The sequence below is a fragment of the Anser anser genome (genome assembly GCF_964211835.1).
Source record: "Anser anser genome assembly, chromosome: 8".
Taxonomy (NCBI): domain Eukaryota; kingdom Metazoa; phylum Chordata; class Aves; order Anseriformes; family Anatidae; genus Anser; species Anser anser.
Window position 1 is genome coordinate 20,189,949 of NC_139728.1, and position 12,519 is coordinate 20,202,467.

Below are 12,519 nucleotides of genomic sequence, written 5' to 3' on the forward strand. Positions count from 1 at the left end.
GAATCCCGGTTTAGAGAGAAATGGTTTTATTACAGTGCTACAGGTTTCTAACTGATTTTAGGAGCCTTTGGGATAAAGCATCTTGTATGAAAAGAGAAAACATTAACTTGTAAATATTCCTTATGCTTTGTCTACGTGACAGAACCTAGACAAGTCCTCTGTTTTATAATTAAAAGAAAATGTTTTCCATGCTTACAGTTTTTGATTTGCATTGTTTTCTTTAAATTGTGGAATGTATTTAAGATGTCAAAATGCTGGTCTGGAAAGGAGCTAAGTAAAAAGTTGAGTCAGTTTCATTCACTGATAGTTCTTCTACTTGATATTTAATATTCTTCCATGGGGATTAAGTAATGGGGGCTGAGTGCCTTTAAGTAATACACTTTAAAATTGCTGTGCATTCTACACCTTCAGACAGCGTTAGATACACACTAATGGAGTAATTTATCTGTTCTAACATTTCTTGGATTCCTTTTCCAGTCAGTGGCAATGAAAAAGAACCTTCAGAGACAAATTCTTTCTCATAGAAACCTCTTTTGTGGTGGAATGAAAAGCCTTTAGCAGTAGCATTTTCTTACCATAGAGTAAGAAAGAAATCTGGACAAAATTAGCCTAGACTAGCATTTTCTAAGGCACAAACTAATACAAGAATTTGATGATGTGTCAAATGTGGACTGGTTTCTTGGGTCTTGAATGTGTACAAAAGTACTTCTTTGGTTAGTCCCACACGAGAGCCATCCCTTAAGCCTTGGAAGTCTTTTAATATCTTTGCACTTTGGTTCTCAGTCTTTAAAATTGTATGTTTTATTTTCTATTTTTTTACTGTTGTGTCTCATTAATTTAGATGGTGGGCTTTTTTATAGCAAGAGCACTTTCTTGCTGGGTTTTTAGCAGAGAAGCGTTCCACTCTTCATCTGATTTCACTTACTGGGGAAAAAAGCTCTGCAATATGAAGCTATACGAGGCTCCGATATAGAGGTTTAGGTAAAAATAATGGGGAAGATGATACACGTTCAGTGCAAAATAGTGATTTTTCTGACAAGGTTGTATTGATGAGGATTACTTAAAAGGTAATCAAGCAATTTCTTTATAAATATATTATTTTTCCACTGTAGTCATCAAGTAGACGGCAGCACCCTTTAAATAAACATCTTTTCAAACCTTCAACTTTCATGACATCTCATGAACCCCCAGTTTATATGGATGAAGATGATGACAGATCCAGTTTTCACAGTCATATGGATACTGCAGCAGAAGAGGAAGTATCGGTATGTCATTTAAATCAGTAAGCAGATGTATTCCTTACTGTCGTCTTAACTTGTTTATTGTACAATATAAGGATGAAGCATCTTTGTCATAAAACAAATATCATCAATTAAGTCCTAAATTGTAGTCAGATTCATGGGCCATTTTGAATTGCAAACACATCGTTAATGTAAAGGTTCACAATTCCAGAAAAATTAGACCAAAAAAAGAAAGGAAATAAATGAAGTAATAAAAATTTCCGTCCTGAAACAACTTCTAAAATGTTTTAGTTTTGCATATTTTCAAAAAGTGATCTGATGTGAGATTTGTTTTAAAATCGTACAAACTAGCCAGGCGTGATTCTGGGTAAAGATGTGTGGTATTAGACAGGTTGCGTAGTGTCTTGGTAACGCTTGAGTTCCGTTGGCATCATTGCTTTTTTGTCTTCCTCCACTGACTGAATTTTTTTTCAATCTGCTTGAAAACATGAACTAACAGTCTGAGTCCTGAAGTGGCAAATACGTGCTTTTAGAGGCAAATTCCAGTAGATGTCTTGTCCCAATGTGTCATTACAGCGTGTAGTGTTCCAGTTTCCTAATTTATCACATGCAGTAATAGTACAATGGTTTAGACACTTCTTACAACCATATGGGGGACTATAGTTCCTATATATAGGGATCCCAATGCAAAGATGTTTGGCAAGGCTCACAGCTGGTGTGAATCACTGTGGCTTTACTGTGTTTAGACTGAAGGACCTGACCTGTTAATTTTTTTTTTGTTTTGGAGAGCCTAGTGACATCTTGTGTGTGAAAAGCTTGTTGCATAACAGAGGCATTAAGGCTGCCCAGGTTAAGTCCATTCATTTACTTTATTGACTTTTTTTACATGCACTGCATGATCTTCCTTAAATTATTACATTTGCTCATTTATTACCCAGTCTTAAATCACATTTTCACTCCTCCTGTCTCTCAGTGATGGTCTTTTTTCATCTACAGGCATTTCTGATAACTTATTTATTCCTAATAAGAATCTTAAAAGGCATGGAAAGAAAAATGTGTATTAGAAGAGATGCCGATTACTATTATGTATCTCAATGGAACTGTTTTTGATCACACATTCCTTTGTTCTGTATTATTCTTAAATACATATTCTGTTCTTAATATTTTCCTAAAACTTTCTAAACACTTTTTTCCCCATGGTGTCCTAACTTTAGTAAATAATGAGCACCATAAACAAACTGGGATTTATTTTCATTTTGATAGAAGTTGCCGTTTTTTTGCAGTGATAATGGTGGACTTGTGCCCCTTTTTTTTTTTTTTTAATTTGGCTTAATCTTTTCTTTCTTCACTAGTGCAGCATTTCCAGATGGATATATTTCTGGCTTGCAGTAATGTAGAAAGACACAGGTGAGCTCAGTTATGAAAAAGATCCCCATTACCAATGCAAAATAGAAACAATTTGGAAAGAAAAAGAGATCATGAACTATAATCAAAATAAATATACTGGAGTCTGTTCTAATGTTAAAAATCAGATCTCTTAGTTACAGTCAGTGTCTCAGAGAAAAATACTTTGTATATTTGGTGTAGCGAGAAAATTATGGGCAAGGTTTTCTTTGATTTCTTTACAATGGAAGTACCAGGTGCTGTTTCCTTGTAAAAAACAAAAGATTATGTCTGGGTGTTGCAAGTTGACTGGCATAACCATTCTTCAAAAAATTGTTGTGGTATAGATTAATTATTCCTAAGTGAAGACCCTCTATTCTTAAAAGAGTGAATTTATTTTTCACTTATAGTTACTTCATTTTGTGAATAGTCTAATTATTCTAGAACACAATTTACAAGAACAGAATAAATTATTATAGGATTATTATAGCATAGTTTATTCAATATACAGTTATATTGTTCCAGGCAGGTTTTTCTCAGAAAAACTTAGATTTGCATAGAAAGTGAATCCCTGTTTTATATGAAAAGAACATAGCTTATTACCACAGAGTTTGTGTCATTTGATCTTGTTTTTTTTCCTGAATATTTGCAGTGTAGTCCTCAAAATAGTTTCAGAATTACAATTAAATAATTGATACAACCTTTAGAAATTTAGCACTAAAGAGCATGCCATTTTCCCTCCCTTCCTTTAGTAAACTTACTAAATATAGCATACATTCTTCAGACTTCAGTTTCTTAAAATTAATTGAAAGGATGTGTGCAGGCTACATTTGAAGATTTTATTACTGTCTCATAGTTCATTTTCATAACTGAACATTCCTACCAGTATAGGATCTGAAAACTGTTGTAAATCCATAGAGACCTCTCTTCTTTGAAAACTGTTGATAACTACCAAGTACAGCTGCTACAATTAAATAGCCACCTTGAAGTAGACATTTGAATTAGAATGAGAGCTTCTCTGTTCTCATAACGTACAGGTCTTTAAGCTTTGCTGAAGAAAATTGGATGAGAAAAATCAGAATGTTGTGTTTTTTATTTAAATAGAGAACTGTGTTATGATTTTGGGGGTACAGTTATATGCACTGGCATATAGGGATACAGATTTTCATAATTTAGGAATTTTTAGGAAGCGTAGCAATCTATTTTATTGAACTATTAAGACAACATGAAGTGAATGGAAGGAGGAGTGAGCACGAGACGAAATAACCCTGCAACTTTCTACTCTTACAGTCATGGAATGATATTTCTCATCACTTTTTATTCTTACAGGTAAAGGTGAGAATCTAATCTGTTAAAGATTGTTTTCAGTTAAAAAGTACGTAGTACGTATAATGAAAGCTTGGTACTGTCTTGATTTATGGGTCTTTTAAACAAATGGCCTCATGCAAAAATTCTTAAAACTCTGAAGAATTTTTGGGTGTCATCAGCTTTTTATATTTTTACAGTTTTGAAAGTACTTCTGAACAGTGATTGCAACTATCCTTAGAATAATATTGCTCCATGTTATTCCATAGAATAGTAAAGGGGAAGATCAACGAAGTTGATAAAACCTACCTGAAATTTTAATGCTCAAATTTAGTCTTTAATGCAGTTGCCATTTTGCCTACAGTATACGAGCAAGTAGATTACATACAAATTGCTGTAAGGCATCAAAGATGAGAGAAAAGCTGGGTTTTAAGATAAAGGTCTACTGTCTCCTTTATCCTACTGCTAAGCAGTTCACCAGAAGAAACTTATTTGCAGGATAATGTTTTGGTATAATGCAAATAATAAAGAATATTTAATAAAAAATAAAGTGTAAGTTAATTTTATGTACTTCTTTTTGCTGTGGTTTTAAAAATAATTTCCCATTATGTCTCTTCGAATATATTGCCAGCGTTTTCCCAGAAGTTAGTTAATTATACTTACTGATTTGTGAAATATGTCGGTACATTTCTAAAGAATATTTATCTTTTTTTAACCACGAACAGGATGAAGAGAGTATTCCAATAATGTATCGTGATTTACCTGAATATAAAGAACTGTTAGAGTTTAAAAAATTAAAGAAACAAAAATTACAGCAGATGCATGCAGAAAGTGGATTTGTACAGCATGTGGGATTCAAGGTAAGTTTAAGTGATGTTCCGTTACTCAGCAGAGTGTAGAAGTCTTTAAAGATAACATGGTTTAGATTTCCTAAAAAGGCTTTGTTTAGTATAACAAGTATGGTTCCGTAATTCTTTTTCGCTGTGTCTGCTTTCCCTCATCTTCTTTAATCAAAACAACTCAGTTAATCCACTCTTTCCAATGCCTCAGGTTTCATAGAATATATGGAATATTGTATGGAAATTAATAAGCATGTTGTCTTTTCCTCATTCATAGTATGGAAACATGGCTCTAGAGCTAGGTTAAATCACTACAGAATTCCATTTGGCACCATACTCTGGTTTGGCAGTGATTCATCGACGATAATTCTTGTATGATTTTGGAGTCATTTTTCCTCCACCTTAGACCAAAGAAAGGAAAAAGATACGGAATGAGAACAGTAACAGATTAACAATTTTTTGATTTTTTTTCTCTACAGAGAAAAATTGTACCAGCTTCATAATCATATCAAGTAATGCTTGCAGAAGTTGAAGCAACAATATAAAACAATGATTATGTGAAAATAATATAATAAACAATGAGTTAAAACAGTGTGTTATCCCAGTGTCAGCCATTAATAAACGGTATGAAAGAAAGGGCATTCTCTCAATTACATTTTCTGGTTTGCAAGGGGATTTCCTGTATAACTGTGTGCTGTGTTGGAACAGCTTCTTCACCTTGTTAGAAGTATTAGGCAAGTAGACTTACTTTCTAGTAACCATTTATATAAGAATGCAAAGGTATTCAGCTTAAAGTTCAGTTCAGAACAATGGGAAAATTGAGATAGCCTCATTTGTTGGCACTGACAGACTTACTCATGTTGTTAGACTTCCAAGGCTTTTCTTTTTCTTTTTTTCCCTCCTTTTTTTTTCCCTTTTTTCTTCTTTAAGTTAATGGGTTTGTTCCAAAAAAAAAAAAAGAAAACTTCAGTCAGACAGAGGCGCCTTCTAGGTTAGAAGCTAGTTGCTTTCTTCTACATCAAATTACACTGAAAAGTACATTTGGCATTATGCAGTGTCAGGCATCCAAAGTTTGAAAATTTCTTTGCAACCCCAATTTGATTTTATTATTCATTATAATCTATGAAATTATATGATTATATACTGTTTTCCCTCAGCAGTGCTGCCTCAGTCAGCGCACAGGCTGGATGGTGCTCACCTAATAAGCAACTATTCAGAACGCTACTGGTTCTGCATGGCCTTCAACCTCATTTACTACACTTTATTCAAACTCTACTTTGAATATTGAATTATTGAATCTCATTTTGGCTTTTTATGGTTTTTATTGCTATAATATCAAAATACTTTGCAAATACTATTTTCTTTAATAAAATGAAAGGCATGCTATTATTTGTCTCACAGGGGAGAGGGAAGCTGGAGCACAGAAATCAAGGTTAAGGGTTTCCACTATCTTTTGGCTCTCAACTTGAGATAACTGGAACTGTTTTTAATTATAACTTAGTATTGTATTGAACTTGATACTTTCAGAGAAAAGCCCTAAGTATGCCTATTACTTCTTTATTATCAGCCCTCAAACTCTGAAAGCTGTCATTGTCACAGCTGTATCCCTTACTTTCACAGATTGTTTGTGAGGTGTTTGTAACACTGAGTGGTTTGGTTGTGCTTGGGTGAGTTGCTGTGCAAGTGCATTTCACAGATGACACCCAAAGTTCTCCCACAGCACTTCATGTCCTGAAGGAGGATGAGCTATGTGAGCACGGGCTCGTTTTCCATGTTTCTCTTTCCTTTTCTGTCCTATCTCTGCAGCAATGTTGATGGTTTAGGTTTTTGCAAGTTCTTGCCTTAAAGTCCCATTCTCCAAGTTTCTTTTTTTTTAACCAAATCTCTTTGCATCTCTGCTCTTCTCTATCATCATGAATTTTTCATTCAGTATTGCTGATTCATTTGTAATTTATTTTTTTCCTCTTCATGCCACATTCTTCTTGCACTTAGATGCTCTTTAAGATGTACGATTCTTCTGAGGAGAATAGTTCTTTCCTTCTCACTCGGTTTAAGATTTGGGCTTCTGTTTCCTTATCTAAACCTGTTATCCCAGTTCCTTTCCAACCACCTGGCTTTTAGTTCCAGTCCACCTATAATGTGTAACTGTAGTATTGGAAAGTGCCTCAGTCTGACCCTTGTGTCCCTACCTACAGCACGTCAACAGCCTCCCAACAAACTCTAGTGGTAAAGTTTTGCTCCTGTCTTCTGTCCTGGAAAGTGAATCCGTATTAAGGCATTACACATGGTTGGGCTTAAGCTATAGAAACATCTTTCAGCTGTGTGAGGACAAGCAGTGACTACAGGCAGGACTAGGCCTGCTTTTGTTGAGCAGGAGGTTAATGTCAGTGTGGAGCATTGGAGTAGTGGGAAGCAAAACGAGAGAGATTGATCAGTCCTCAGGGCTCTGGAGGGCCTGTCCTGGAGTCTGAGGACTTCTTTATCCCAGCTACATTACGGTCTGTGAGGAGAAGAATTCAGCTAGCAGTAATCGTCCTATATAAAGACAGAGAATCGTATGTTATGTTGGTGCCATAAATACTAACCCTGTTACTAACGTAAGTGATTACAGTTGCTTTTTCCAATGCTCTTCAATCTGTTTCACAGTGTGATAACTGCGGGATTGAACCTATTCAGGGTGTTCGGTGGCACTGCCAAGACTGCCCTCAAGAAATGTCCTTGGATTTCTGTGACTCCTGTTCTGACTGGTGAGCAGCATATACTTGTATTTGGTATTTGTAATTACCGTGAGTATATCAGTGTGGTATTACTGCTGTGTACATTGGGTACCTGCTCCAGCGTAGGATACATCTGTGTTGGGTGAAGTGAAAGATAACTTAAACATATGTTTGTGGGAGATGTACATCTCCCACAATGCTTGGAAAATATATACAATAATAATACAGAGGACAGATTAAGTTTACTACTGTTAAATAGTGGGGGGCAATGGTTTTTTGTACAATAATTGTTTAGTATCAAATTTGGTATGACTGTTAATATGATCATTGAAAGATGTTTATGAAAGTTAAGGAAAATATTTGACTTTTAAACTGTTATCTTTTTCTTTCCCTTGCAGTCTGCATGAAACAGAGATTCATAAGGAGGATCATCAGTTAGAACCTATTTACAGAGCAGAGACATTTTTAGACAGAGACTACTGCATGTCCCAGGGCACCAGTTACAATTACCTTGACCCAAACTACTTTCCAGCAAATAGATGACATGGGAAGCAGATCTACAATCTTGGGCTTACTATCCTATTTGAAAAATAACAATGGCACCATTGTTAATTCTGTGCACATTTTGGAAAGACTCTCTGCTTTCCCTGAAATGTCGCTCACAGCATGACAGCTTCCTGGGTGTACTTGTCAAACTACAGCTTGGAGCTGTCATGGTTCTAGATCACTGAACAGCAGCTGAACATTCCTAGTGTGCAGAAGGTTTCACTGGGAGACTTTTTTCACCACATGAGTCATTTTTAGGTGGTGAATCTAAACACAAAAGAAAAACATACAAAAGGGTGAGCCAGAAATGAGAGCACACATTAAAGACAGAGTAAATTCCAAAGGCTTTGAAGAACTTGGTTATAACGAGATCCAGAGGAGATGAAGTATTTATATAAAAACAGTTTAGTAGCTTGCAGTTTTGTTGTGAAATAGTTTTCAGCACAGTAACTGACTTCTTTAGGCAAGGTTTTAACCAATGACAGTGTTTGCTTCTAGGATGTACTCTAAAAAATACTCACTGTCTCAGCAATGGTTGGTTACAGGCCTTTATTAAATCGGAGCTGCTTAATCACATTGACTTTCAATTTTTTTAATTTTTTTTAATTTTTTTTTAAAACCACAATGAACTCTATTTACCAACAGTGAAGCACTACAGGGGGCAACTGTGGCATTGCTTCCTTAACCAGCTCATGGTGTGTGAATGTTATAAAATTGTCACTCAGATATATTTTTTAAATGTAATGTTATATAAGATGATCATGTGATGTGTACAAAATATGGTGAAAAGTGCCAGTGGTAGTAACTGTGTAAAGTCTCTAATACTCAACATTAACTCCTTTAAAATAAAATACACAGCCTTCTGCCTCTGTATTTGGAGTTGTTAGTGCAACTCATCAAAGAAAACTGCCTAATATAAATCATATATATGGTAATAATTTTTCCTCTTTTGTAGTCTGCACAAGATCCATGAAAGATTGTATTTTTATTACTATTTAAACAGTGATTAAAATTAGCCTGAGCAGTGAGCAAGGGTTCACATGCATTCTTTTATACTGCTGGATTTTGTTGTGCATCATTTAAAACATTTTGTATGTTTCTTCTTATCTGTGTATACAGTATGTTCTTAAATAATGTTCAATTGTCAGGAGAACTGTGAGAAATAAACTATGTGGATACAGTCTGTTTATATATAGAATGCTTGCTGTGACTTCCTTTCTGTGTAGTTTTGACTTTTTAATCAAAATTGAAAACATTAAAGGGCATTTTAATATGTCATTCACTATGCAGACCTGCAAGATGCCCAGCGCCTTCCTCGGCTGTTAATATCAGTAGGAGCTGATGGCGCTCTGCACCTACGTAAATATGCTTCGCCTTTGCAGGATTGGCATTTCAGTTTTCTTGTATCTTATTCATAAATCGTTCTTTTTCAGATTTCAGGAAAATCAGACTTTAGTAGCTTTGGTACACTGTATGCCATTGTCTGAGAAGCTTTGTAATTATTGTGACATATTTTTAGTTAATATATTTTTTATTGAAATGTATAGCTTGTGATTCAGAAACACTTGATTATTTTATAACTGTAGTAGACTTCCAGTTGCTTGAAAACTTGAACATTCAAGAGTAATTAGCTATAAAAGAAAGTAATTTGACTTTAAAAGTAAATAAATATGGCAATAAGAAGGGCTGGCTGCACCTAATAACCATAATTATAGTCTGATCAGTATTAATTTTCACAATAACATTTAGGTGTAGTCATTTTTTGCTTCAGAGGAAAGCAAATTTAAGCATTTAACCTATTTAGAAGGTAATAGAGTACAGTTACTAGAACACTGAGCAAGTATCGTATGTAAACCTATCTCACATATCTTGTATACTTAAATAAATTAAACCTAGGAAAATACAACAGAAAAATTCACAAGGCATACTTCAGTTCTCCCTTTAATTCAGAAAGATACTGCTCTGACAGGATCTAGTGAAAGAGTATGAAAGACCATTTGTGCTGTTTATGAGAAGGCAGAGTTGGTGAAGATGTGTTATCAGGGAGAGAATCTGTAGTAAACTGTGTTCTGTTGATATCCTAAAAAAAAAAAAAGGAAATAATGGAAGTACATTAGTGAAAATATGATTAAAAGCAAATATTCAGTCATCCATTTAGGATAGCTTGGGAAGAAAAATATATATATAACTTGAATGAAATTGGAAGCAGAAGGAGAATTTCAGATCTGAATCACCTAAGAAAGAAGTGTCTTGGATAAATCCTTTTGTTAACTGAATGCATATAAATACTTATATGTCCATATGCATGCATATACAGATATTTCTCTTGCATACATTATGAACATATGCAAATAGATATCTAATGCACATATACCCAGACAAGCATGGGATTTTTTTTTGTTCCATAAAAAGGACCAGAAAAATCAGCAAGAAAATTTAAACTGAAACTGTATGTTGAATAATTTTTGTATTTTTTAAGGTAGCAGCTGATTTTTGCCTTTATTTCCATCCTGACAAGTGTGATGTTCCACACTTTTTCCACACTTTTTAACCTATTTGTAATTAGTCATAATAAAAAAAAATACTCTAAAAGCTACCCAGATGAATTGGAACTTCATGGTAACTCCAGATTTTTATTTTTTATTTTTAAGTACTATACAATACAGCTGCTACTGCTGGCAGGCTTGGTTTAGGAAAAAACCTACCTTTTCAAGCTCATGCATTACAAAAGTCTCTTGCTTAAAGCTGTTGTACTGCAGATGTTGCTGGTCATGTAATGCCACTACTCTGGAGCTGGAAAAACACTTCCTAGAGCATCAGAGGTAAAATGTAGCCTGTAAAAGGACCAAGGGAAGGAGGAACATCCAGGATGTGAAGGATAAGAACATATCTAAAATATTCCCTTAACAAAATAATTGAATTAGCATTTACAGGGCAAATGCTATGGAAGAGAAAGAAAACAGAAGAGTCTGCCCTGAGCGGAAAAAAGACATACTTTGTAAGCATGCTGATTTGAACTATATGTCCAAGTCATGTACTGTGCTTTAAAAAGGATTAAACCCACATAAATTGTAACAGAAATTATTACTCCTCATTTTTGTATGTTTTATTTGTATTATGTCCTCATTACAAGAAAGGTAACTTTAAAAATACAAATCTGCTGCATCAAGTGCAACTTTAACAGAAAGAGCAATCATGCAACCCACTTCAACTGAATTTATCGAATAGTTCCAGTAAGAGGATGCAATTTTATAGGAATGTCAAACAAGCTTTTATTTAGTTGTCAGTAAACCAAAGAAACTCCACAATATTTTTGTTAACTTAATGGAAATACAATATGATTTGTACAGACTTATTTTCAGATGTTATGGATAAGTGGCCTACTGAAGATGCAAGCAATATTTTGATTATTTTAAATCCCTGACACCACCCCACCCCCCCTTTTTTTCTGTCAAAGTTTTGGCAATGCCAATACAGGATAACGTGATGGTCTGAATTTTGAATTTTAAATACCATTGAAGTATGATTTAAGGACACCTCCATATGTTCTGGCTCATGGTTAACTTTATATGTAGATTTTAGCTAGTATAGTAAAACTGCTGTTAATGTGGATTATTATCAAATTGCACATGTAACTACACTATACAATCATTATTTTCACCTCCGTCCACAAAACTGGGAAGTCGTCATTTATAATACCCAACACTTTCCAGCAGAAGACAGCTGTCTCCAAAATGGTATCTGCTGTCAGACAAGTCACACCCACAGGACTGACAGACTTCCACAGTATTCAACTGTGTCTTTGCTTTCAATTATTTTTTTATTTTTTCCTGCTTTGTGTTGTAGCCGTGTTCTGGGGATGTCTGAAAACTGTATTTTAACTTCTAGCTTGACTAATTCCAGCTGTCTTACAGCTGCGTGTAACAAGAGATTTTAGTCACTAAGAAAAAAAAAAAAGAACAAGCCAAGTGATACCACAAATATTAATGCTGTTAATTAAAAATCAATGGGAAAATTGCAGCATTCTTAATATGCTATACAGTGAATGATGTGGTTGAAGAGCTCACTGCTGACCAGGCAATGTGTCTGACTTCCAATCAAATACATAAGATCATGAAATACAAACCAGAGCTGCTGTTCACCATGCTGCTTGTAGCCCGTGAAGAGCAAACAACCACTAAAACAACATACAGTTCTTAGTGTGGAGCATACAGGCCACTCAATATTGAGTGTATTGTCTGAACAGAGAAAAAAATCATCGAAAATAATATACCACATGCACAAATTCCAGATACCTCTCAAGAAAGCAGTATTGCTTTGAACAGCATTTTATTCATGACTGCCAAGTGCACGTGTGAGGTGAAGCTGTGTACAGACCATTACTGCATTTCTGTTGAAAACGCTGCGGCTTCGTTTTTCAGAAAAGAGTCAATTGACTTGCAGACTTCCAGAAAAACATCCTCTGGTGTTGCTTCTGCATCAACCTGT

At 34.8% G+C, this 12,519-nt stretch overlaps 2 protein-coding genes across 8 annotated transcripts in view; one reads left to right on the forward strand and one right to left on the reverse strand.

Moving 5' to 3' along the window:
* The window catches only part of ZZZ3 (zinc finger ZZ-type containing 3), a 60,304-nt gene extending 51,077 nt beyond the window's left edge, over positions 1–9,227 (forward strand). For 4 of the 6 annotated variants that reach the window (XM_083846462.1, XM_083846465.1, XM_083846463.1 and 1 more), the window contains exons 10-13: positions 1,113–1,265; positions 4,655–4,789; positions 7,415–7,515; positions 7,884–9,227. In XM_083846462.1, coding sequence (XP_083702588.1) covers positions 1,113–1,265; positions 4,655–4,789; positions 7,415–7,515; positions 7,884–8,028 — 534 coding nt within the window. In that variant the 3' untranslated portion in view covers positions 8,029–9,227. Of the gene's footprint in view, positions 1–1,112; positions 1,266–2,593; positions 2,649–4,654; positions 4,790–7,414; positions 7,516–7,883 lie in introns of those variants that run through there. The other 2 variants (XR_014587469.1, XM_083846466.1) reach the window with 2 other exon arrangements.
* Positions 9,228–11,112: 1,885 nt separating this feature from the next.
* Positions 11,113–12,519, reverse strand: part of AK5 (adenylate kinase 5) — a 94,952-nt gene continuing 93,545 nt past the window's right edge. For both annotated transcript variants that reach the window (XM_083846514.1, XM_083846513.1), the window contains exon 14: positions 11,113–12,515. In XM_083846514.1, coding sequence (XP_083702640.1) covers positions 12,411–12,515 — 105 coding nt within the window. In that variant the 3' untranslated portion in view covers positions 11,113–12,410. The remainder of the gene's footprint in view (positions 12,516–12,519) is intronic.